The following is a 27,364-nucleotide window of genomic DNA, read 5'->3' as shown; positions in this document are numbered from 1 at the left end:
TTGCGCCAACTTTAACATTTTGCAATAACTTTTGCTAAATATTGAAGACAGCAACTTCATATTTGGCATGCATGTGTATCTAATGGAGCTGCTCATTTTGAGTGGTAAAAGGTCAAGGTCATCCTTCATGGTCAAAGGGAAAAAAACTAAATCAAAGCGGCGCAGAAGGGGACATAGTGTTTCTGACAAACACACTTCTTGTTTCAATTAGGTTTTCCGAAATGTCGATAACTACATGGTCATGGTCACACTTTAAGTTCAATGGTCGAAAATGACCATAAATGAGCTTGTCTGGACCATAAATAAGTCATTCATTGTCAGATTTTAAAATCATTTTGCACATTTGTTCACCATCATTGGACAGTGTGTCGCACAAAAGAATTACATCGATTTATCCAAGGTCAAGTTCTCCAGGACTGAAAATAGATTGATTTTGAAACAAGGGGGGTAACTATGATGAATAATCAGTAACAATGCACATTTTGAGTTGTCAACCTTTATCAGACTTTTTTTTTCAAATTGAAATCAAGGTCGCCAAAAGTAAAAATAGGTTTAATTTGAAACAATGGGGGTAACAATGCACATTTTGAATTGTCTCCCTTTATCAGACTTTTTTTTATAATTGAAAACCTGGTTTTGTGACAACTTTGTCCACTTGATATTTGGCAGGCATGTGAATCTCATTGAGCTACACATTTTGAGTGGTGAAAGGTCAAGGTCATCCTTCAAGGTCAAAGGTAAAAAAAACATGTATCAAAGCGGCGCAGTAGGGGGCATTGTGTTTCTGACAAACACATCTCTTGTTCCAATTTAACATGACGTGAAAAGATCCCTTTAAGAACCCTCTTTAAATAAAAAATGGAACATATGACCTAGTTTATGTATAAACAAGAGATTGCCAAGCAATATGGTCCCCTACCGGTGAAACTCCACCATTGTAAGTAAAAAATTATGTTTTTTTATATATTTGTTGCCATAGCAACCAGAACTCTTGACATAGGAACAAAATGAAATGATGTGCATACTCTCCATATTGCCATCTATCCATCTTTAAGTTTCATGAAAAAAATGAAGAACTTTTAAAGTTATCGCAGGATCCAGAAAAGTGTGACGGACTGACAGACTGACAGACAGACAGACTGACAGACTGACACATGGAGCGCAAACTATAAGTCCCCTCCGGTTTCACCGGTAGGGGACAATAAGCTAGAGAATGCAGATAAGTGTGATCAATAGACCATTTTGACAATCTGCTTGCCGTTTTTAAAGTTCGCTGTGACGTAATGGATATGGTGTCAGCCTAGTGATCGGAAGGTCACAGGTTCTATCCCCACTGTGGGAGCGTTCTTTAGATCTCTCCTAAAGACACCAAGTACTGATTCAAGGCTTAGAAAATGGACTCTACAACCTGTCAAATAACCCAGAGGCTTGTGATGCAATTGAGCTAAAAAATAGGTTTAAACTAAGCTGCTCGCTGTAAGGATACCATGTTGATATAACACCCACGTAACTGCCAGGGAATTTAATGAAAGACAGGTTCAAACTGCAGGGCAGGGGGACACAAATGACAACCTAGCTACACAAGATACCAAATGATACAATCCACTATACCGATTAATAACATCAATGATGACAGCTTTATCAGATCATTTACTAAAACACTACAGTGATCTTCTTTCTTTTACCTAGCTACTAAAGTTCTTATGCATAATAACAATAATTTTCTAACATATATAAAATATTTGAGTCAGAAGTTTTTGAATATTTGAATAATTTTTCCCATCACAATGGGAAATCATAAAATTGTAAATAAAAGTGAATAAAACACACAAAATAAATACATAAAATAAGAAAAATAAACAAGCACTTTTCATCTGAATTATAAATAGCATACATTTGTAAAAATAATGATGATAACAAAACGATGAATGACATTTGTAAATATAAATCCATTTTGATTACAAAGCAATGAACGACATGCGTTAACATTTATCAGTATGATGTTTAATAAATATATGTATATTTTTAACAAAAGAACACAAATAACATTGATTTTCAGTTTCATAGTTGATTATATACACACACAATTTAAAACAATATATGATGAACAGTTATTTGGATACAATTGTCAAAAAATAAGTTAATACACGTTTGAAAGAAAGTTGAAAATCCTGATGATTAGATGAGAATATTGCAAGCGACATCAAACAAGTGGTTCCTTGTCAAAAACTTCTGTCTGCCTCTTAATTGATTTTGTACCTTACAGAAAAAAATAACATAGACCATGGCATGTTATAAATAAATGGAAAAATAATGTCACAGTGTTTAACCTTTTTCCCCCAAGAAGTTGAAAGTTCTGGTTATTAGATTGGGGTTTGGTGGGGGTAGTGCATTTTATGTTTCAACTGATTGCATATAGTACATAAAATCATCTTAATGAATATTATACAAATTCATGGGTAGTTTATTTTCTGTTTTAACTGATTGTGTACAGTTTGACCTTATCCGACCTTCCTGCTATAAGGAGCATCTCGTCTTTCTCCCGGTACGCCATTGTTTGTGGCGAGAACCCAATGTCTGCCTTGGAAAGCATGTACTGCACTTTCTCTCCCTGCTCGTTGAGTTGGTGAATCCGGTCCGGACCAGCCACGTAGATGTAGCCCTTTCTGTCTACAAACACGTCTTGGGGACTCTTGAGGTCTTTGTACGCGAATATCACATAGCCTTCGGGTGTTATATGAAACACTGTGTTGTTACCCTTGTCCGATACGACCAGGTTTAGTTCGTCTGTTATTGCTATGTGTTCTGGATTGAGGAACAACATTTCCCCGTGGATTCTCTTCTGAAGGTCACCGGTAGAGTTCATTAGGTGTATCTGCCATTGGTTTCCCACTGTATTCACAGCAACGGCAAGTCCGCCAAATTTATTGCTGCTAATTGCTGTGCATCTGTTGACAGTCTGAATGGTGTCTACCCGTTGAATGTCATTAACGGTGACACCAACTTTTCGGATTCTACTCGATGCTGGAAAGGTCACATAAACGTTTGGTGCATTGGGTATGCTGCATGCGCCTTCCGGGTTTGATGGAACCTGAGCGCTCATCTTGAATTGTCCACTTTTCTTATCGAATAGTTTTAGTTTCTTATTAGCCTTGTCCACGATAAATATGTCCCCATTGGGCAGGAACGCAGCACCAGTGATGTTACATTCATTTTCATCATCTAGGATTTTCACACCAAACTCTCTGAAAGGGTTAGCGTGACGCGCCTTCTTTGTTATGACCTTTGGGAGCCATTCCTTGTTGACAAATTTTTGTTCAGCTGGCCCTTCATCAGCCACTGTCCATCGGATGGTTTCTGGCTTCTTTGAACAACAGCCCCCCATGCTGCCAGTTTGTTGCTCAGTGACTCATTTTCAAACCGTTGGGCATGGCTACAATTATCAATGAGTTAATGTTATGCAGTTTTGATCCATGATCCAGTGTAAATTTCCTAATATAAGTATGATTCAATGAAACAGTTTATAAAAACAAGCTTTAATATGCCGTTGTAATTATTACAGACAAACTCATTAACAATTGATTATTGCTACTTGTTAAACTTTTGAATCACTGCCACTTTTAACAATCATGCTGTTCATTTTAGAGAGGGTTTGACATGATTGGGTCTCATTTAAGACTGCATCTTGGTATTAACAATAGGCAAACTGTAATACTTTGTTAAACTAATAATTTACATCAAAAATGCTCTAATTAAGCAAGTTCAATTTACCTGAATAAAGAACAAAAACAATGGCAACCATAAGTATGATTTGAAATATCTCAGACTTTGTAATAACAGATTTTTTAATTTCAACATTCAGATCTAATACAAATTTTGTGTCATTGCATAAATGTTATTGAAAGTAGTACTAAAAGAAAACCATCACTTAACTCTTCCCAACTTAGAAGCAAAGTAAATATGGCTATGTACAAACTGCATAAAACCAGAACAGCCTGCGAGTAACTCGCAGTCTGTTCAGGTTTTATGCTGTTTGCTGCTCATCAGTATCTAAGGTTTGGAGATGAAGCCTTAACAACTTGAGTCTAGTAAGAAGGCCTTAAATTAAATATAACTTTCTTAGGGAATACAAATGCTTGAAAATACTCATCTTAAAGGGACTGTCAACCACGACGACGAAGAAAAGAAAAGTTGTAAAATATCACGACTGGTATATTACATTACTTAAAAAAAAATAAGTTGTCATATTTTCAGTATATTTGGTAATAAATGTTACTGGGTATGTCTACCAGGTAACTACCAGTTAACTACATTATAAATAACGCCAGTAGATTGATCATCATCGTCACGTGGTAAACCCAGGAATGCAAATTGTGCATGCGTAGTGAATTGTATATATTTTATATATAAAATGATCAATCTACTTGCGTTATTTATAGTGTGTTTATACTTATGTCACCTCAGATCGCAAAATTTTATTACCGAATATACTGAAAATATTAACTTTTTTCAAGTAATGTAATATACCAGTCATGATATTTTAATCAATATAAACTAATCATTGTAAATAAATACGGTACTAGAACTTTTCTTTGTAAGTCATTTGTGGTTGACAGTCCCTTTAAGTAGGAAAGGGTTAACATGCTTTTTGGTATGTGGTTTATAACACATACAAATTGCATTAAAGTAAACAAATAAACTGAAATAAAACAACATTAGTATGATCACCTTTTAAACAAATACATTTTAACTGAAATGGTTTAATTGTGTATATCAACAGAATAAACTGAAACATCGTTCAGTTAGACTGAAAAAAAAATTGAATTAATTTCTTTCCAACTTACCTTTTTTTCACAGCTATGCATGCAAGAATTACATCCCCCTAAAACTCTGTGCAAAATGCTCAAGTAAAAATGCCAAAATAAAAAAGAGCTTTATTAATGTTATGTATTGTGAAAAGTTGAACAACACTCATTTCTTTTAAATAATAGCTTCATATTAAGTTAATCAAATTCACCTAGCAAGTTAAATTGTAATTGTAAACTGTGCTATCTTGATCGGGTTTTCAAACAGTTTCAGACCTATTGAATTGACAAAAGTTTGATTGTGTTGTTATGGTACATGTATACCAATCAAGGAAATATTATATTTCACTTTCTTTTTGTTTGAAGCTAACAAAGCATAGCCGGCTTTGAGAAATAGATTAGTTCAACTTGACATTTTATTTAGTATCTCAAGAGACCTAATCAACAAGTTGGACCATCTTTAAATACTTTTTGTCTGATTTCAAAAAGAAATTACGTAATAATAAAACTCTGAAAATAGATATTACAAGATAATGTGTTATATAGGTGTGAGGACAGATTCTGTTTTAGTGGAAAAGTGATAGAAGTATTCCAAATTAATTTAAGAAACAAACATATTTTGTATTTAAATGGTTTCATAATAGTCTTTATAGGGCCTTCAACACAATTATAACGCTGTAACTGGCAGTCTTTTTTATGCTTTCGAAGAAAAGGGGGCATATAGTGATCGGACTGTCCGTCTGTCTGTCCGTCCGTCTGTCTGTCTTTCCGTCGCACTTTGCGTTTAGGTTTCGAAAAATGCTCATAACTTCTATGTCCCTTGAAATATAACCTTCATATTTGGTATGCATGTGTATATGGACAAGGCCTTTCCATACGCCCACAATTTTTTCCCCTGTGACCTTGACCTTGAACTTAGGGTCCGCATTTAGGTTTTGAAATCTGCGTTTAGGTTTCGAAAAATGCTCATTACTTCTATGTCCCTTGAGATATAACCTTCATATTTGGTTTGCATGTGTATATGGACAAGACCTTGCCATACGCACAAAATTGTTTACCCCTGTGACCTTTACCTTGAAGTTAGGGCCCGCGTTTAGGTTTCGAAATCTGCGTTTAGGTTTCGAAAAATGCTCATAACTTCTATGTCCCTTGAGATATAACCTTCATATTTGGTATGCATGTTTATATGGACAATGCCTTTCTATACGCACACAAATTTTGACCCCTGTGACCTTGACCTTGAACTTAGGGTCCGCGTTTAGGTTTCGAAATCTGCGTTGAGGTTTCGAAAAATGCTATGTATCAAAGCGATTATAGGGGGCATATGTCATCCTGTGGTGACAGCTCTTGTTCAAATTTAATGTTAAAATAATGGATTTACACATTTTCAGAAACAATTATCTGAGTGGTGTACTGCCATGGTTTGCTGTTACAATTTATGTGTACTTCATTCCCAGTGTGAGTTTAAACTCCACTCATAAACACATCAGAAGTTACAGTAATTCAGAATACAAAAGTAACATGGCTCTGCAAAATTTATCTCTATGAGTTTAAAGATGACTAAATGACACTAGTATATTGCAGCTTGTATAAATCAAGCTATTTAATGTGCCTTATTTTGCTCAAGGTTATAGTACCAATAAGATTTATTGTACAATTGAAAAAAAAAAACACCACCACAAAAAAAAGATCTTCCTTTGCTACACAGTCAGGTTTCAAGAATAGCAAAAGCAGCCACGGAATTGTTCAGTCCACTGAGCACCAGTAATCCATCAACAGGGTCATAAGAAATATTGACCGCAATGAACCCAATTGTCTCCCTTGTCATCAGAGGCCAGATTCGCTCCCCTGATTTTGAAATCTGATGCACAAGGCCTGCACCTGAAATGAACAGCGAATCTTTTGCATCGCTGCAGACTCCCAATGGCTCGCGAAGCTGTTTGTAATTGAAGAGTTCTTCCCCATGCATATTGAAACATAAAACAGAGTTATGACCCCTATCTGAGATAACAAAGTTTAATTCTTGGGTGATGAACAGGCATTCCGGTTGCGACAGGGTGTAGCCCTCTTTCTTCAGATCAATTTCCTGCAGAAGCTTGCCTTTCAAATCTAGCAAATGAATTTGCCAGGCGTCTTCTTTGAATTGCATTACAGCGATTCCAGCATTACTCCTTCCAATAGCGCCAATTGGCCATGGTGTGGTCATGGTGTTCTTGTGAGTGAAATTGTTGTTTTCAACTTGGTACACTTTTATCCCATTGCAGATAGCATTTTTGAACACCACATGCACTAGGTAGTCATTTCGCCAGCTGGCTATCTTCAGCAGGCTCATATCGGGGGAGATGGATGTGACAAACTCTAGCTCTTGGTTAAACAATTTGAGTCTTTGGTTCTTGCGGTCTGCAAGCACAAGCTGACCGTTTGGCAGAAACGCTGCCCCACTTATTGCACAGTCAGAAACATCCTCCTGGATTTTGACTGGAAACAATCCTAATTTCTTGAAGTTCTTTGCCCTCGGGAGCGCAGATTTTTCGTGTGCTATTTTCAGCTGTTTTTGAAGAATCTTGTTTTCTGCCTCAGTTTGTGCAGTCAGCTGTGTCTCTATCAAGTCTGTCTCATCCTTAAGGTACGTTGGTGTTACAAGGGCCTCTCTGGAAATGATGATATTGTCATTATTGAACCATTTACCACTCAGATACCTATTTTGACACGATTTTAGTTGCTAGAAAATCAAATTAAATGTAAGACTCTTTATGTCCCCCACCACTATAGTAGGGGACATATTGTTTTTGCCCTGTCTGTTTGTTTGTGTGTTTGTTTGCGCCAACTTTAACATTTGCAATAACTTTTGCAATATTGAAGATAGCAAATTGAAATTTGGCATGCATGTGTATCTCATGGAGCTGCACATTTTGAGTGGTGAAAGGTCAAGGTCATCCTTCAAGGTCAAAGGTCAAATATATAGCTTCAAAGCGGCGCAAAAGGGGACATAGTGTTTCTGACAAACACATATCTTGTTTTACTAAATTCTTGTTTTAAAGGCTTCATTTCAAACCTTTAGGTACCTTAAACATTAACAGCTTGTGAGTTACTATTAGGTTTTCTGGTTTATCCTGGTTGCCTGTAGCTATTTTCACTTTGCTTTTTCTCTTCGCTTTTAATCCTTTCCCACTCAGAAGCAAAGTGAAAATGGTCACAAAATTTGTGTGTTATATCTGTTGAGTCAATGTAAGTTTTGCTTAGCTTTTTTAATGTCAACAACATGAAAAATGCATTGAGTTTACATGTACATGTATTTACAGTGTAGATAAAATAGCACCCACTTAAGTATTTATCTAGAATTTGTAAATAATTCATATATAATTCATAATAAAATTAAATATAATTTTTTTTAAATGCACCAACAATTTAGAAATCCAAACCTGTTATAATCTTTGCTCACAAACGACAAGCTTGAGTATGGTGATATAGTGCCTTCAAACAGTTCACTACTGTCAATACTAGTGGGCGTGTCTGGTCTGTTACGATGATCAATGATTTCCACTGACGGAATCCGTCCGTGACCTAACTCTTCTCCTTCAAACAATGGTGGTGTTTGATTTGAGGGCTTGAATTGTACAGATTCATGTGATGTGGTAGGTATTGCAGAATCAGGACTTCTGGGTTCTGGTCGTGTTGTAGCCTGACCAATTTTCTGAATAAGAATACACTCTTATGACATTTCATTACCCTTTTCCACATAGATACATTTTCGACGCATTTGTAGTCCCATAGAAAGTTAAATTTAATAAAATATCTTTCTTACTAAATTGAAGTTTCAAACACTTTATTTTCAACTCTTAATTACTGATGAGCAGCAAACTGCATTAAACCTGAATTGACTGCGAGTTACTCGCAGGCTGTTCTGGTTTTAAGCTGGTTTCAAAAGCTATTTACACTTAGCTTCTTATTGGCGAAAGGGTTAAAAGTTTTGCTTTCACAGAGGTTGATTCAGTAAGTACAGAGAAACATGGCACATACAAAGTTTGATAATTTTTATTCTAGGATTTTAAATGTATAAAAATGATGCAATACTAAAACAAAATCATAAATTAAAAGTTTCAGAAAACATTCAGGTTTAGAAATGTGGATAAAACTGCCTAGAATTGTAACTTTTTGTCAAAATTTCCATTTTCAGTACTACATTTTAAAATAGCTGACACTCGTAATTTGCTCTGTATAGCTTTTGCAGTTCATACCTGTTCTTCACCATTTCTGCCTCTAACTCCCAAATGGATATAATACCTCAGAGAGGAATATAGTTCACCAGTCAGATGTTTTTCTGACACTCGTACTCCCCTAGCAGATGATGGTACATTCTCGTCATTCTTCAAACTTCTCCTTTCTTGGTTCAGCTCAGCTTGAGATGGAAGCTGTTCCGAGTTTAAGTTGACTGGTTCTCCATTCTCATCCAAATAAATCTTTTCCCCATTAACGTCCATCACGTAAGGCTGATCGGTCTCATCCAGATAGAACAGAAATCCGTTTTCATTTTTGAAGTACTTTTTACCGTTAGCGTCTAGATAGTAAAACCAGTCTCGATCCTTGTCGTAGTAAAACACGTCCCCATATTTATCTCGCTTCAATAATTGTCGTGTGGGTTTACGTTTCTTCTTGGTGCCTTGGGTCAGTGGCATGCTTGATTGCCTAGCAACCTGGGCTGCATTGTTTGAAGTACCTGATCCCATTGTGTTGTTGCGCTATGTTTCGAGACTTGGAAACAATCCTTAAAATATAAGAATCTATGATTTTTGGTGGGTTGGGCAGTTAGCTGCGATATCTTATTTGAAAACATGCCCAATTGAGCATTACCGTATTTGATATTCTGTTACATTGTTTCATCACTGTGTTGTATCATCAGTCTTTTAAATTTCCCTTGTTATTGTATTTGTATTGCATTTTATATAATGGATGTAAGTTATGTAGTTCTTCAGAAAAATAAGGTTATAGTTGCTTGTGCCTTATATTTGTCTCCAGTTTGGTTTGCACAATTTCATTTCAACGTTCTTAATCCCTGTCTTGAGATACCCTGTCACTATAATCAATTTTTGAATTAATTTAAGTCCACAATATTAATTCACAAATCTTATTTATTCACCAGTTTAATTTACTATGATAATTGTTTAATGACATTAATACTTCAAAAATGAAAGTGAAAATCTTATGGTATATCAGGTTTCCCAATACATAATTAGCTTTTGTTTGATTTATTGATAAGCTCTGCATGCTACAGGTTTGAAGACCACACAAACTTAGTTATACAGTTTTTATTTCTTATGCTTTACAACATTTTTTTACAAAGTGAAGTAATGTGTATTATATTATAAAAACAGTTAAGCACGTTATTGTAAGTTCAAAAAATGTTACTAAAACACAAAAAGGTTCCACAGACCTTCTTACTGAACCATGTGTTAACAACTGACTTTCAGCTCAGAATTTTACCACAATGTGTGTAAACACAATTGTAATTCACACAAGTTCAGGCATACATTATAAAGGGCTTTTAACTGAATGACTCACCAATTCTATGGTGGCACTGTGAAATCTTAATAAAACGCAAAATGTATGTTGTTTAGAAATATATTTACCTCAGAAAGTGTGACACTATGATTTGTTTTTAAATATGTGGATAAATTTGATATTTTTGAAGCCTCTTAATGCATGTAAGTTTTTGTCCCAGATAAGCCTGTGCAGTCCTCACATGCTATTTAGGGACGACACTTTCCCCCTAAAATGGATTTTCATTAGAAGAGACTTTCTTTTAATGGAAAATTCCATAAAGCAGCTAGTGCTGTCTCTTATAAGCCTGTGTGCAGCTAGTGTTGTCTCTTATAAGCCTGTGTGCAGCTAGTGTTGTCTCTTATAAGCCTGTGTGCAGCTAGTGTTGTCTCTTATAAGCCTGTGTGCAGCTAGTGTTGTCTCTTATAAGCCTGTGTGCAGCTAGTGCTGTCTCTTATAAGCCTGTGTGCAGCTAGTGCTGTCTCTTATAAGCCTGTGTGCAGCTAGTGCTGTCTCTTATAAGCCTGTGTGCAGCTAGTGTTGTCTCTTATAAGCCTGTGTGCAGCTAGTGTTGTCTCTTATAAGCCTGTGTGCAGCTAGTGTTGTCTCTTATAAGCCTGTGTGCAGCTAGTGCTGTCTCTTATAAGCCTGTGTGCAGCTAGTGCTGTCTCTTATAAGCCTGTGTGCAGCTAGTGCTGTCTCTTATAAGCCTGTGTGCAGCTAGTGCTGTCTCTTATAAGCCTGTGTGCAGCTAGTGCTGTCTCTTATAAGCCTGTGTGCAGCTAGTGTTGTCTCTTATAAGCCTGTGTGCAGCTAGTGTTGTCTCTTATAAGCCTGTGTGCAGCTAGTGTTGTCTCTTATAAGCCTGTGTGCAGCTAGTGTTGTCTCTTATAAGCCTGTGTGCAGCTAGTGTTGTCTCTTATAAGCCTGTGTGCAGCTAGTGTTGTCTCTTATAAGCCTGTGTGCAGCTAGTGTTGTCTCTTATAAGCCTGTGTGCAGCTAGTGTTGTCTCTTATAAGCCTGTGTGCAGCTAGTGTTGTCTCTTATAAGCCTGTGTGCAGCTAGTGTTGTCTCTTATAAGCCTGTGTGCAGCTAGTGTTGTCTCTTATAAGCCTGTGTGCAGCTAGTGTTGTCTCTTATAAGCCTGTGTGCAGCTAGTGTTGTCTCTTATAAGCCTGTGTGCAGCTAGTGTTGTCTCTTATAAGCCTGTGTGCAGCTAGTGTTGTCTCTTATAAGCCTGTGTGCAGCTAGTGTTGTCTCTTATAAGCCTGTGTGCAGCTAGTGTTGTCTCTGATAAGCCTGTGTGGACTACATAGGCTTATGTGGGATGACACTTTATGCAGGTGCATTTAGCCCAGTTTTCCCAGAATGAGGCACAATTTGTCTTCAGAAGTTTCTACCATTAAAATTACCCTTAATTTGTCTCTTCAGAAGTTTTTACCAGTAAAACTACACATGTTTTGACTCTTAAGAAATTTCTACGATTAAAACAACCCATATTTTGACTCTTCTTAAGTTTCAACCAATAAAACTAACCATATTTTGACTCTTCAGAAGTTTCTACCATTAAAACAACCCATATTTTGACTCTTCAGAAGTTTCTACCATTAAAACAACCCATATTTTGACTCTTCAGAAGTTTCTACCATTAAAACTACCCATATTTTGTCTCTTCAGAAGTTTCTACCATTAAAACAACCCATATTTTGACTCTTCAGAAGTTTCTACCATTAAAACAACCCATATTTTGACTCTTCAGAAGATTCTACCATTAAAACTACCCATATTTTGTCTCTTCAGAAGTTTCTACCATTAAAACAACCCATATTTTGACTCTTCAGAAGTTTCTACCATTAAAACAACCCATATTTTGACTCTTCAGAAGTTTCTACCATTAAAACTACCCATATTTTGTCTCTTCAGAAGTTTCTACCATTAAAACAACCCATATTTTGACTCTTCAGAAGTTTCTACCATTAAAACTACCCATATTTTGACTCTTCAGAAGTTTCTACCATTAAAACAACTCATATTTTGACTCTTCAGAAGATTCTTCCATTAGTCTCTTCTGAAGGTTCTACCATTAAAACTACCCATATTTTCTCTCTTCAGGCATCGTCGAATGGAGGCCGTGCGTCTGCGCAAGGAAAATCAGATCTACAGCGCGGACGAGAAGCGGGCCCTGGCAAACTTCAACCACGAGGAACGCACGAAACGCGAGACCAAGATCCTCTCCCAACTGAGGGAGATGGTCCGCAAGAAAATGGACGCTCGCAAATGAGTGTTAGACATGGGAGCCTGCTCTGAGGAAACGGGCTGTATGCATGTCGTAAAGTGTCGTCCCAGATAAGCCTGTGCAGTCCACACAGTCTTATCAGAGACGACACTTTCCACTTCTATGGTAATTTCTGTTTTAAGGAAGTCTATAATTGCTTCAATTATGCAGTTTAGGAGGAAAGTATTGTCCCTGATAAGCCAGTGCAGACTTCATGATGCGGATATGCGTTTTATCCCGTTTTCCGAAAGCGAGGCTCCGTGGAATTGTGGAATTCATGACTCAGGATTGAGCTGTTCGACTGTTTGTATGCATTCAAGTTACCTATAGGAGGGTATATGATGAAGTATTGAGGTTCAGAAATAAGAATTAAATGTGGAATTGTGGAGTTGTGACTCAAGATTGAGCTTGTGAACTTTTTGTATGCATTAAAGAAGGGATTTAGCTAGACAAAAAAAAGGCAGGACGGGAGCTTAAATTGGCAGGGTGACCTCTTTGGTGTAATAATGCTCTTTCCACTTATGAACTTATGTTCAATCACCCTTTCAGCATAATGCCATCAGGTTTATTTTTATTAGCTCATCTATTTTTTGAAAAAAAATTATGAGCTATTGTCATCACCTTGGCGTTTCGATCCACTTCTTAAGTATCAAGGCTATTGCTTTCAAACTTCAAATACTTTCATGCTATCATGAGGTTACTGTACCTGGCAAGTTGAAATTTACCTTGACCTTTGAATGACCTTGACTCTCAAGGTCAAATTATTAAATTTTGCTAAAATTGCCATAACTTCTTTATTTATGATTAGATTTGATTGATAATTTGACAAAACTACTCTTACCTGACATACCACAATAGACTCCACCCAAACCATCGCCCGTGCCCCCCCTTTCCGTGCCCCCCCCCCCCCCACCCCCCCCCCCCCCCCCCGAACTATTTATTTTGATTATTTTATGTTTGAAATACTGTCCAACCATCGCACCCAAGAATCCTCCCCCCAACCCCCCTCCCCCCACCCGAATCCCCCCCCCCCCTAATTTTTTTTTTTTTTTTTTTTAGATCATCTCTCAAATTACCACCACACCCTTACACTATACCCCCCCAACCTCACCCCCCCATTTATTTTTTGAAACGGTTAAAAAACACAAATATTTATTTTTATTATTTTATGTTTGAAATACCGTCCACTCCAACCATCGCACCCAAGAATCCCCCCCCCCACCCCCCCCCCCCGATTTTTTTTCCCTTTTTTTTTTGCATTTTTGAAAGATAATGTAATAAATGTCCACACCCCCACACAATGCACCCCTCCCTCCTTTGTGATTGAAAATGAGAGTCCCTTGACCTTTAAAAAGAAAATAGATGAGCGGTCTGCACCCGCAAGGTGCTCTTGTTATTTATTAATATAATTTGATATTAATATCAAGTAATACTGTTCATAAATGTAATTCGGTGAAATTCTCATTAGCTGATAAAAACAGGTGGGGTGTTCAAAAGGGGAATAAAATGTGTGTTGTTTGGACATTAAAAAAAGGGTGAGGGGTGAGGGGGCAGCTCATATTTTATCTGGGTGGGGCATAACATTGGAAGGGCAAGTAAGCCCTTATAACAAACAGTAAGGGGTACAATAATCGCATTTGAAAGTGTTATTGTTGTTTCTTCAAATCCCTGTATCAACACAATATCTGTCTGTTAAAGGTTTCATCACTTAACCTATGTGAATGGACTTCTCATCTAGTGGTGATTTAAAATTCTGTATAATTGAAGAAGTATGTTATGTAATAAAGTATTGAACAGAAAAGGGTACTCATTATCCATTGTGCAAATTTTATTGGTTAACCTGTGTGACTCAAGTTATTATTTAGTGGTGTTTGATCTGTAATTATTTTGTATGGTCCATAAACATGCATTATCAATAATTTATGTTTACCTTGTTTCTTGAAATATATTCATCACAATTATAAGTTTGTAAGAAAGATTATTAATTGTAAAAAAATACCATTTTTTATGCCACAACAGAGAGGGGGCATTATGAATTTTGCACTTTCCGACCGTCTGTATGTATGTCTGGAAGCTTGTGTTTTTCAATTCCTCCTTTTGCCGCTTAGACACATATTTTGATGCATTTATAGTACCATATAAATCAAATTTAATTAAATACCTTTGTTTCTTACTAAAGTCAAGTTTCAAATGCTTCATTTTTAACCCATAGGTACTGATCAGCAGCAAATAGCATAAAACCTGAACAGACTGCGAGTTATTCGCAGACTGTTCTGGTTTTATGCTGGTTGCAAAAGCCATTTTCACTTTGCTTCATATGGGGCAAAGGGTCTTAACTACTTGGTTGATCTCGCTCTGTTTACAGAGTTCAATGACCTTTATGTCTAGAGGATTGTAAAGAAAGGGATTTTGTGGTTACGACTGTTAGCAGAAATTATGACCCTTTGTCGCGGGTCATGTGTACTATTAATAATCCAAGGATTATGTTCGTTCAACTCCTCACTACTTGGTGAAACTCACTTAACCCTTACCCACTCAGTGGCAAAGTGAATATGGCTATTTGCAAACAGCATAAAACCAGAACAGCCTGCAAGTAACAGGCACTCTGTTCAGATTTTATGCTGTCTGCTGCTCATCAGTACCTAAGCTTTGGAGATGAAGCCATAAAACCTTGAATATAGTAAGAAAGGTCTTAAATTAAATATAACTTTATAAGGGACTACAAATGCTTAAAATACGTATCTAAGTGGTAAAGGGTCTAGATTCAATTTTTGGCTTTGACGAGTTTTGACAGAGTGGTGGCCCATTGCTTGTTTTAAATTTATGGAATGTAATATGCTATTAAATTTTCTTGTTAACAACTCCTCTTTAACTGCTCGGCTGATTACCGAAAATTGTCAACGCTGGATGATCTATAAGGGAGCTTTTCATAGATTTTGGAATGTATTGAAGTTTGTCATTAGATGCTTTAAATTTATTAATTTAAACATTACAACTAAAAAGCTCCAGTAAAAAAAATAATAAAATATAAACGGCTTGAAACACTGACCTTTGGAGTAAAAGTCTAGCACCTAAAGCACATGGCTCCATGCTCATTAAAAATATAAAATGTAACAATAACAACAGAACTTGCCAAATTACTCAATTGATTTGCTTTTGTAACGCTTTATTATTTTCAGCTTTTTAAATCGTCTTAAGATGCATATAACAGATATTTTAGAGCATAGTAAATGTTCGGTATGACTGTTTCATTGCAAATATCATTACTTCACCGAAAATGTGCAAATCTGAAACAATTTTGTCTATTTACCAAGTCGTGTTGATCTTTTGGATAGCAATTTTTGCTGCAATCAGTTTTGGCTGTATTATTACCCCTTGTTCTGATTTTTCTCTTTAAAATATATAGTCCCCCTAATTTTGTGTACTAAACTCCACTTGAACTGCTTGGAGGAGGATTTTATCTAATTTTTAATAGCTGAATTACCTACATATATATGTAGATGATTGTAAAGGAAAGAATTTTGGCTGCAACGATATCGAGCCCTTTGCTTTTTGTCCACTGAAGAATATATACATGTATAGTGGATTTGTTTGTGTCCAAACATTAGACATTTAAACATTTTTCAATATAAATCATTAAAAAATTGGCTTTTTTCTGCACTTTGCATGATAATACAAGATGCTTTTGTGAAACACAATGTCCCCCTATATGACGTTTGACCTTGAAGGATGACCTTGACCCTTCACCACTCAAAATGTGCAGCTCCACGAGGTACACATGCATTTCAAATATAAAATTGCTAGCTTCAATATTGCAGAAGTGACATTACATGAGCAATTTTGACCCATATATTTGACCTTGAAGGATGACCTTGACCTTTCACCACTCAAAATGTGCAGCTCCATGAGATACACATGCATGCCAAATATCAAGTTGCTATCTTCAATAATGCAAAAGTATTCATAAATTAGCGATTTGGGCCACATATATTTGACCTCTGACCTTGAAGAATGACCTTGACCTTTCACCACTCAAATTGTGCAGCTCCATGAGATACACATGCATGCCAAATATCAAGTTGCTATCTTCAATATTGCAAAAGTATTCATAAAACAAGGGCTGTTTGTAAAACATGCATGCCCCCCATATGGGCTGTCCGTTGTAGTGGCAGCCATTGTGTGAATACGTTTTTTGTCACTGTGACCTTGACCTTTGACCTAGTGACCCGAAAATCAAAAGGGGTCATCTGCGAGTCAAGATCAATGTACCTAGGAAGTGTCATGATCCTAGGCAAAAGCGTTCTTGAGTATTCATCCGAAAACCATTTTACTGTTTCGGGTCACCGTGACCTTGACCTTTGACCAAGTGACCTCAAAATCAATAGGGGTTATCTGCGAGTCATGATCAATCTACCCATGAAGTTTCATGATCCTAGGCATATGCGTTCTTGAGTTATCATCCGGAAACCATTTTACTATTTCGGGTCACCGCGACCTTGACCTAGTGACCTCAAAATCAATAGGGGTCATCTGCGAGTCATGATCAATCTACCCGTGAAGTTTCATGATCCTAGGCGTATGTGTTCTTGAGTTATCATCCGGAAACCATTTTACCATTTCGGGTCACCGCGACCTTGACCTTTGACCTAGTGACCTCAAAATCAATAGGGGTCATCTGCGAGTCATGATCAATGTACCCATGAAGTTTCATGATCCTAGGCGTATGCGTTCTTGAATTATCATCCGGAAACCATTTTACTATTTCGGGTCACCATGACCTTGACCTTTGACCTAGTGACCTCAAAATCAATAGGGGTCATCTGCGAGTCATGATCAATCTACCCATGAAGTTTCATGATCCTAGCCCCAAGCGTTCTTGAGTTATCATCCGGAAACCACCTGATGGACGGACCGACAGACCGACCAACCGACCGACAGACATGTGCAAAGCAATATACCCCCTCTTCTTCGAAGGAGGGCATAATAAGCGATTTGGGCCACCTATATTTGACCTCTGACCTTGAAGGATGACCTTGACGTTGACCTTTCACCACTCAAATTGTGCAGCTCCATGAGATACACATGCATGCCAAATATCAAGTTGCTATCTGCAATATTGCAAAAATATTCATAAAATGAGCGATTTTAGCCACATATATTTGAGCTCTGACCTTGAAGGATGACCTTGACCTTTCACCACTCAAATTGTGCAGCTCAATGAGATACACATGCATGCCAAATATCAAGTTGCTATCTTCAATATTGCAAAAGTTATTGCAAAATGTTAAAGTTTGCGCAAACCAACCAACCAACCAACAGACCAACCAACAGACAGGGCAAAAACAATATGTCCCCCACTACTATAACACGCATCCTGAGGTACACCGCACTTATACTTGTGCATTTATGTAAGACACCATCCCTGTTATCAGCAGCAACACAGGTAAGTCTGTGCTGTCTGTACATATATTAAAGACTCAATTTGATTGAAATTTAAACAACACCATATCAAAGTGAGTGGATCATTTATTAAAACATGTAATTGCACAAATCAAGTCTGTCAAGATATTTTACAACAAGGAACATGCATTAAATAAAGATATTTGTTTTGAGATAAGTCAACATCAACAACAGGTGTTCTATAATAATGTAATTAATTTGAGCTTTGAAAATAAAGCCCCAAATAACAATGCCAAAAGATCATGAATAAAACAGAAAGATATTGATGATATATCGAAAAACTAAGTGTAAGATCGTTATAATTTTAATTGATCAATATATCCATAGAAGCTTCTATATAAAACTGCGATATTAATAATATCATAGTACAAATTTATGGAATATTAATAGAACAATACAGAATATAGAACATTTAAAAAAACTATCTGATCCAAAAAAAAGAAAATTTGCAACATTTACAAGTAAATATTTGTTATTGTGGATGCTAAAATGGACCTTGCAACATAGTTTTTAGATGAAAGTGACACTGATTTGAACCTGGCATAAATATTGTCACTCTTAACATTCTGACTAATATTCAGCAAGATCGATTCATAAATGTGGCCTCAAGAGTATTACCAATGATTTGTCTCAGATTTGACCTGATGACCTAATTTTAAGATGCACAAACTCTGCCTATATATTGTAAAAATAAACATTCAGACCAACTTTTATCAAGATTAGATAGAAATTAAGGCCTCAAGAGTGTAACAAGCTCACAGTTGATGACAAACACTGCATGATGCCGAACACAGGGCGATCACAATACCTGACTTTGTGCTAAGGCAGTGATTGTTTTACTTTTTATAAAGTACCCGAAAAAAGTACGTTCCAAAATGAGGAAAAACTACAAAATTCTCGATTGCCGTCCAAAAAATTCCCAAAAGGAAAGAAAATGGGGTCATCGTTGTGCCAAAACTGCACTATCTTCATGTGAACACACTAAATGAGCACTGAAAATAAACATTTCAAGCTGAAATGTATGTAAATAAATATTTAAAGTGGTTTGTGCAATTTTAACCAAGACCCATAATTCCCAATCTGAAGATTTCACAATGTGAACTGTATCAATTTCAGGGTTTTATATACTGACAGCAATGTAAACTGTATCAATTTCAGGGGTTTATATACTGACAGCAATGTAAACTGTATCAATTTCAGGGGTTTATATACTGACAGCAATGTAAACTGTATCAATTTTAGGGGTTTATATACTGACAGCAATGTGAACTGTATCAATTTCAGGGGTTTATATACTGACAGCAATGTAAACTGTATCAATTTCAGGGGTTTATATACTGACAGCAATGTGAACTGTATCAATTTCAGGGTTTATATACTGACAGCAATGTAAACTGTATCAATTTCAGGGGTTTATATACTGACAGCAATGTGAACTGTATCAATTTCAGGGTTTTTCACGCTATTACTTCCCTATTAGAACGGTACGGGTACTTTTCCCAATTGGGCCAAACAAATTGCTGTAAGGTGACCAAACAAGCAGCAATACTAAGGAGCTTTATATACTGACAGCAATGTGAACTGTATCAATTTCAGGGTTTTTCACGCTATTACTTCCCAAATAGAACGGTACGGGTACTTTTCCCAACTGGGCCAAACAAATTGCTGTAAGGTGACCAAACAAGCAGCAATACTAAGGAGCTTTATATACTGACAGCAATGTCCTTGATGTTTAATTTTATTCCGAACTTCAAATTCTTGTTCACTGAACAATAAACATTTAAAAAAATATTTTAAGTTAATTATTTTAAAACTGCCACCCAGTAAGATTTGAATACAATTGTTATTATAGACATATACTGAATTAAATGGTCATAATAGAATTGTGTGTTCATTGAACAAATAATTAAACTGAAAACCTAACCATTTAAATAACTCATGTACAGATAAGATTTTTTTATTTAAAGCAATTTGTAATTTTAAGTATCAAAATGAAATCTAGACAGAAAACTACCTCTCTCAAGTTTTCAAATTTGTCTTAAAACACTTAAGAAAGCAGAACATGAAAATGGATTCATTGAAATACGATATACTAGTACAAAGACACATGTTCAAACTGGGTGTAATGCATATATGTATGTGCTAGGAATCATCCCAGATTAGAATGTGCAGTCTTGCACTTTGTGTCTACAATGGATTTACATCTCGAAGAGACCTTTTAAACAAACAATTTTATTAAAGTGTAAAGTGACCTACATGATTAACCTGTGCAGACTGCACAGGCATATCTGGGACCGCACTTTACGCACATGCATTTAGCCCCCTTTTCTCAGAAGGAGCCTCACGTGTAAATACTTCAAGCTTCGGAGCTGAAATACTGTAGACCCTAACAGTCAGTACCGTCAAATATAAAAATATCAACAACAAAGACATCACAAATACATCCACTAAAAATGCACTAGTCATCATATGAATCGAAGCCTGTTCAATTGCTTTTTCACAGGATAACCATCATATTTCACACTGCAAACTACTTCAATAATGAATACTTTCGCTGTATCACTGTACATCTTAAAAGTTCAAATAATGTCTCTGTTTTAATCTTTGCCTTGTCTAGCCAATATAACCATATAGAAGATACTTCAATTAATTATATGGCATAAAACTGACCCTGATTTCATTTTTTTTAAATCTCCCATGTGAGCTGTGGAGATCTACAATTTGATACTGTAATGTACATGTACAATACAAAACTGCTTACCATGTGAAATCTATTACATAAATGCAACTGTAAAATGCTGATCAAATGGATATGAACTTTGAAAAAATGGGTTAAGAATAAATTCCAGAAAATCTTATAACGTATTTGTCACACATTCCAAGTCTTTCATTAGCTTACCAGGGTTCGACAATAACTTCTTTTACAGCAAGACCATCGGACCAGCTCCTCTTAAAATGTACTAGCCCGAATCTAATGTCTACTAGACCATAAATGACATAGCAAATAAACAAAATTGGATTATGTTACTGTTGTATCAGGATTTATCAGTAAATAATAAGTGAACACCAGAAAGTTATTTTGATGCATAGAGTAAAACAATAAAATAAAACTATTTTTTTTGCTATTCTTCGTCAAATTCAAGCCGCGGGAACTGACTCGATTTTCCATAGGATAAATTTGACGTTTTCGTTTTTCTTTATATATACGTTTCCTCTCGGTTTTACCGTCGAAATCTTCTTTATTAACTGATTTGTCGGACGAAAATCCGAACTTGAACAAAGCCATTCTTTAAATTACATTATCTTGTCTGCTACGGAAAAAAAATGACATTGACGATACCGATTTTTTTATAGAAGTTGTAAAAACATGCTGCAAAGTTTAACGAAACTGCAGAAAATCATTAGTATTCATGACAACTTGACCTATGGAAACAAGCAATTCCTGCGGGAAGCTCTCCTTCGCGTCTAAAAATAGCGATGAATCATGTGAATTCTCTGCGTTTATTTATATACGCTAGTTTTGTTCTGATGTAAATAACGAGACTAATTTTACACATAAAGGAAAAACGTTTTCACAGCAGTTAGTTATAGTTATATGAGTCAGTATAGATTTGTGTATGTACGACCAGTCGGACAAGCTAGCCCGCAGTTTACTAGCCCGACCACCGATCTTACTAGACAATGTCTGTCGGACGTGCCTTAGTGTTGAACCCTGCTTACTGAACATGATTTTCACCTGTTTACATAGAATTATTACAGAACCAAAACATTGTTTTGAGAAGATAGTAAAGTAAAACCTGTCATCAGTAAAAAAGACATGTCCAATGCTATCAATGTCCTTTGCTTGATATTTCTAGCAGAATCAGGATGACTGTCTCTTGTTATTTTTTAACCTAGTTAAGACAGTATTCCTACAACAACTTAGCCTGGCTCTATGAAAAAGGGGTTTGATGCATGGGCGTAAAGCATCGTCCAAGAATTGGTTGTGCAGACTGCACAGGCTTATCAGGGACATTTTCCGACTTTCATTTCATGGTATTGTTTCTTAAACCCATTTATGCCTAGCGTCTAAAAAAAAAGGCCTTGGCAAACAGCGTAGACCTAGATGAGACACCGCATGATGCGTCTCATCAGGGTCTGCGCTGTTTGCTTAAAGAAATTTCTGTAAGAAACATTCTAAATATAGAAATAAATATACTAGACATCCCTAATTTTCGAAATACATTGATCCAATTTAGGACGGGAGAGTCCACTAGGCTTACATGGGTTAAGAAATCTCTTCTCAGTGAAAATCCAGTTTTGACAGAAAGTGTCGTCCATGACAAGCCTGTGCTACTACACATAATGATCTGGGACACTTTACCCACATGCATAAAGCCTCATTTTACCAGAGCAATGCTATATTTTTATTATAAAAAAACAAAAGTTCAAGAATAAAAGTCGAACGATCCCACAGTACTGTCGGCCTCAGCTAATTCTGTCTTCTGTTGCCTTCCCACATTATCACTACTTCCACTGTCGTTTTTATCTCGACCCTTGACCTTGACATCGATGGACATGTCAAACATGCCTGCTGATGGCGCCAATGAGTGACTCGAGTGCGATGGTGATGAGGCGTTTCCAGGTGGAGTTACCTCCCTTCCAGTTGGGTCAAAGGTCACTGATGTGTCAGCATCGCTTGAGGTCACGGGGTCGAAATGAAGATCATCGGTGTCAATATGTAGGTCAAGGTCTTCTGGGATATGTATGGCTTTGTCAGTACCTAAAAGATGATACACAAGCATCAGACAGTATTTATTAAATTTATTTACTGACATCAGACCGTAAAGAAATTGACATTTCAAACACAAATTTGATAATGAAACAAAACTGCGACCTATTTTGTTATGGCATTCTGATTGTGTTTTTCAAAATACAAAGCCTTAAGTGCTAACACAGTCAAAATGAATCAACTCAGCAATAGACTTGTTAAGAGTAAGGATACTGAGTTCGATCAGGTCAAAAGCAACAAATTGAAAAACGCAAACTTAAGATATGACACATATGCCCCATTTTACGAATCTAAAAATGTATTGTCAACAAAATCGAATAAATCTGTAGTAAAATGGTGGAAACTTAATTACAGACTCTTATTTGCTTTGTGGAAAAAAGTGTGCAAGTTTTATCAATGTATACATTCTTAGAGCATGCTTATGAGGGTGAGAGAAACAATAAGCAATAACCAAAAACGTTTTCATGTGTAGTATGGACTTACCTGCTTTTTATTATATATTTGCACAAATTGAAAAGTGTAAACTCTTAACATGTTGTTGATTAATCTATAACAAACATGTTTATGTTATGCAGATATTTGATGACAAACATTTTAATCCTTAAAATAAACCTTTTTTTCAGCGGACTCTATTCAGATTTTAGGCTTTCACTGCCCTTTGCCAATAAATTTACAATTTTTCTTCATTATCACCAATCAAATGTAACACAAAAAATTCAGACATAAAAAGGTAAATTTGGCTTCAGACAATGTTCAGCCAGGGGAAGCACTAAGATTGCCGAATCTAAGGCGAAAAATCATCTCAACAGGCTTTTTGTCTACAAGAGTGTACCTTTTCGTTGATAGAAGAGCATGTATGTGCTGGAGAACTCGGGGTCACTGGGTGTACTCTCTGTGACGGTCTCGTCATTGTAGAAATACCACCTGCCATCCACAGGGTGTCTGGCGTAGGCCGTGTAGTGACCCGAATTAGCACCTGTGTATAACCAGTTATCAGTCCAGTTAAATTAATTTGTTGAGCTGCGTTTTGGGAAAACTGGACTTGTTAAATGTATGTGCGAAAGGGTCGTCCCAGATAAGGCTGTACACACTTTCACAGGCTAATCTGGCACAACACTTTCGGCCTAAACTGTTTTTATGCTAAGAAAAGACGTACCATACAAGCGGAAAGTTTCGTCCCTGATTAGCCCATGTGGACTTCACAGGCTTTTCTGGGACGATACTTGACTCACATTAAGAAAAGACGTACCATACAAGCGGAAAGTTTCGTCCCTGATTAGCCCATGTGGACTTCACAGGCTTTTCTGGGACAATACTTGACTCACATTAAGAAAATACGTACAATACAAGCAGAAAGTTTCATCCCTGATTAGCCCATGTGGACTTCACAGGCTTTTCTGGGACGATACTTGACTCACATGCATAAAGCCGAGATTTCCTCGTAAGATGTTCAAATAAAGACTCAGCCTATCAACATAACTTTACAACTTCTTTACTTATTGTATGTTGTCAGACACTTTGTTTTTGGACCCCCTCAAAATAAACCTAATAAAATATTTCACTGTCTCTTTCTGAATTTTTTAGAAATGGTGATAAATTTAGATTTTGGAAATGCCTCACTGCAAAAAAATACTTTAACCCTTCACTAGGTCTACCAAACTGTTCAAACTGTCTACAAAGACCCTGTAAATTACAAACATAGTGTTTTTTCAATGCTTTTATTCCAAGGCACTTACCACCATAGTGGCACACAGAGCTGTAAAGATTGTACACGAGGTTCTTTGTCTTTGGTCCTGATATGAACTCGTTGAGGTCAAGGTCATCGATAGGAAACACGACCTTGCAGTCGACCTTGGTACTGGCCAGCTCATGGAACACGAACCTGGAGAGAGAGTAAAACTATTTACCACATAAATTATTTATTTTACTTCATCCCAGTGCACTGTTACGAGCCTTGATCTAATTAAACGTGGCTCAGTGCATGTGTGAAAAGTGTTGCCCCAGTCTGTACAGGGTTATATGGACGACACTTTACACTTTTAGTGAAATTTTTCATGAAAAGCATGTCTCTTTTTAGAGAAAATAGGGTCTAGGCAGAAAGTTTTCTTTCTGATTAGCACAGGCTTATTTGGGACAACACTTGACACACATGTATTAAGCTCCATTTTGCTACAGCCAGGATCATATGAATTGCATGGGACAACACTTGACGCACATGCTTTAAGCTCCATTTTGCTACAGCCAGAATCATATGCATTGCACTTAATGTAAGAATCGGCAATACATGCATTTATAATATATGTGGAGAGTAAATTAACCCATAACAAATTATATATCAGGGCATACAAACTTCACTTGTTCTCTCATCTTGATGATGATAATTAGTTACTTTTGTTCCAGAATACGCTCTTTATTCTGTCTGGTAGTCCACCAGGAGGAGTGATTATGAATGCAAGAATTTAGCAGCCAACAAGCAAATTCATTAAATTGATATCCCCCCGCCAAAAATTAATTTTGTGACAAGACGACCTGACAGAGGGACATCAATTCAATATCCCTCCGCCTTCGGGAGGAATAATAAGAAACTTCAGTAACCATGGGCTGTTTTGGCTGCTGGTAATGCTAACATAGCTAAAAGTGTACCTTTTCAGTTGAATGATGAGTGTATCCGGATACTGCCACACCGTCATAGTCTTCTTGGCGCGTTGGTTCTGTTTGCAGTGAGGACAGAACCAGGGATTGTGCTCATCCAGGTCTTCACTGTTCATACAAATCAGTGGTTCAGTTTACAACCTTAATTTGAGATTCATTCTCGAAAAACTGGGCTTAACACATGCTTTTAGTGTCATCCCAGATTAGCCTGTGCAGTCTGCACAGACTAATTAGGAACGACATTTTTCGTCTACACTGGATTTTCATTATGAAGAGATATACTTGAAATGAATAATTCCTTAAAAGAGGAATATTGTCCCTGATAAGCTTGTGCAAACTGCTACGCTTATCTTGGATGACACACTTTATGCACAAGCATTAATTTTAAATTTGCTGAATGAGGCGCCAGGGCTTTTTTTAGCATGGGCCTTAAATAGATCCCTTCCCCTGAGAGAAAGACCCCTTAAATGGATCCCTTCCCCTGAGAGAAAGACCCCTTAAATAGATCCCTTCCCCTGAGAGAAAGACCCCTTAAATAGATCCCTTCCCCTGAGAGAAAGACCCCTTAAATAGATCCCTTCCCCTGAGAGAAAGACCCCTTAAATAGATCCCTTCCCCTGAGAGAAAGACCCCTTAAATAGATCCCTTCCCCTGAGAGAAAGACCCCTTAAATAGATCCCTTCCCCTGAGAGAAAGACCCCTTAAATAGATCCCTTCCCCTGAGAAAAAGACCCCTTAAATAGATCCCTTCCCCTGAGAGAAAGACCCCTTAAATAGATCCCTTCCCCTGAGAGAAAGACCCCTTAAATAGATCCCTTCCCCTGAGAGAAAGACCCCTTAAATAGATCCCTTCCCCTGAGAGAAAGACCCCTTAAATAGATCCCTTCCCCTGAGAGAAAGACCCCTTAAATAGATCCCTTCCCCTGAGAGAAAGACCCCTTCCCCTAAAAGAAATCTTTAAAATCGTGCAATTTTCCGAAATTTCAAGCTTACTTTGGAAAATTTCTTCCCCTTTTTCAGGGCTGTTGATAATTTTTTAACCCAAATGGAAGGCCAGGCCCTTTCCCCAAATAAAAAAAAGGCCTAGGCTCATTTAGTTTAGCTTGACTGCATCTAAACATATTGGCTAATAGAGACACTGTTGAGTTTAATTTTCTTGGAAGAACACAGAAAATACTTGGCAAGTGTTGAATATAGGAAAGCTTATTTGGCGAGGCTAAAAAAACCTAAGCCTTGGTGGGTGGTTAAGGTTTTTGTGCAGAGCAATTTAACTTTTATATTTTACTTATACCATTATTTCAGTATTTGTCTGTATTCATGGCGAAAGTAAACAAAAGAAAATGGCTGACCAAACAAATCAAATGATATTATGTAATGAACAAAATCTATCACATGTTAGGTGCATTTTAACAGTGTTGAAAACAACAACATTCATCGGATTCATCTGCACCGTCTTATCTGTGATAAAACTTAAAATGCATGCATTAAACCCCGTTTTTCCAGGGTGGAACTCATTTGAAAAAGAAGCATAGAAGTTTTTACACCCACCTTTGCGTGAAAGCCCTGAAGCAGTCCATCAATGTCACCGGGTCATCAGACACCTTGTTCTCCATCGAGGGATGATTGACAAGCCCCCTACACACCCCCGTAAAATCGTCTGGGAGACGGGATACACTGACTGTCAGGTTGTCCCCGGGCCTTAGTATTGCCTCCCCTTGTTCTGGGATCTCGCAGCCTGTGCAGTGCTCGATGTAGAGACAGCGGGAACACTTCAGGCCCTGCAATGCGCAACACCTTAGTCACTAAGGTGACATGAATATTGGTCAAGCCAGAAACAGGGGTCATAACAGGACCAGATTGCCA

At 37.0% G+C, this 27,364-nt stretch overlaps 3 protein-coding genes and 1 long non-coding RNA gene across 10 annotated transcripts in view; 2 read left to right on the top strand and 2 right to left on the bottom strand.

Annotated features, from left to right (window-relative positions):
* Positions 1–13,448, top strand: part of LOC127873830 (NKAP-like protein) — a 29,331-nt gene extending 15,883 nt beyond the window's left edge. For all 4 annotated transcript variants that reach the window (XM_052417836.1, XM_052417833.1, XM_052417835.1 and 1 more), the window contains exon 9: positions 12,456–13,448. In XM_052417836.1, the coding sequence (XP_052273796.1) occupies positions 12,456–12,624 (169 nt within the window). In that variant the 3' untranslated portion in view covers positions 12,625–13,448. The remainder of the gene's footprint in view (positions 1–12,455) is intronic.
* On the bottom strand, positions 6,484–9,565 carry LOC127873829 (uncharacterized). Its single transcript, XM_052417831.1, has 3 exons — positions 9,044–9,565; positions 8,228–8,499; positions 6,484–7,456 (listed from the first exon to the last, which is right to left on the bottom strand). Exons 1-3 carry the CDS (start codon positions 9,530–9,532, stop codon positions 6,514–6,516), a joined length of 1,704 nt encoding a protein of 567 aa, XP_052273791.1. The 5' UTR covers positions 9,533–9,565; the 3' UTR covers positions 6,484–6,513.
* Positions 13,449–19,119: 5,671 nt separating the features above from the next.
* Positions 19,120–20,887, top strand: LOC127872734 (uncharacterized). The gene is made up of 2 exons (XR_008045759.1): positions 19,120–19,238; positions 19,635–20,887. It is a non-coding gene; the product is annotated as an uncharacterized LOC127872734 (long non-coding RNA).
* LOC127872721 (uncharacterized) overlaps positions 20,836–27,364 on the bottom strand; it is a 34,486-nt gene continuing 27,957 nt past the window's right edge. For 2 of the 4 annotated variants that reach the window (XM_052416073.1, XM_052416074.1), the window contains exons 14-18: positions 27,050–27,279; positions 25,493–25,609; positions 24,586–24,731; positions 23,682–23,825; positions 20,836–22,840 (exon numbers count right to left, since the gene is read on the bottom strand). In XM_052416073.1, the coding sequence (XP_052272033.1) occupies positions 22,506–22,840; positions 23,682–23,825; positions 24,586–24,731; positions 25,493–25,609; positions 27,050–27,279 (972 nt within the window). In that variant the 3' untranslated portion in view covers positions 20,836–22,505. Of the gene's footprint in view, positions 22,841–23,681; positions 23,826–24,585; positions 24,732–25,492; positions 25,610–27,049; positions 27,280–27,364 lie in introns of those variants that run through there. The other 2 variants (XM_052416076.1, XM_052416075.1) reach the window with 2 other exon arrangements.

This window comes from Dreissena polymorpha, chromosome 3, assembly GCF_020536995.1.
Source record: "Dreissena polymorpha isolate Duluth1 chromosome 3, UMN_Dpol_1.0, whole genome shotgun sequence".
Taxonomy (NCBI): Eukaryota; Metazoa; Mollusca; class Bivalvia; order Myida; family Dreissenidae; genus Dreissena; species Dreissena polymorpha.
The sequence above is the reverse complement of the archived record's forward strand: the minus strand, read 5'-3'. Positions and strand labels throughout refer to the sequence as shown.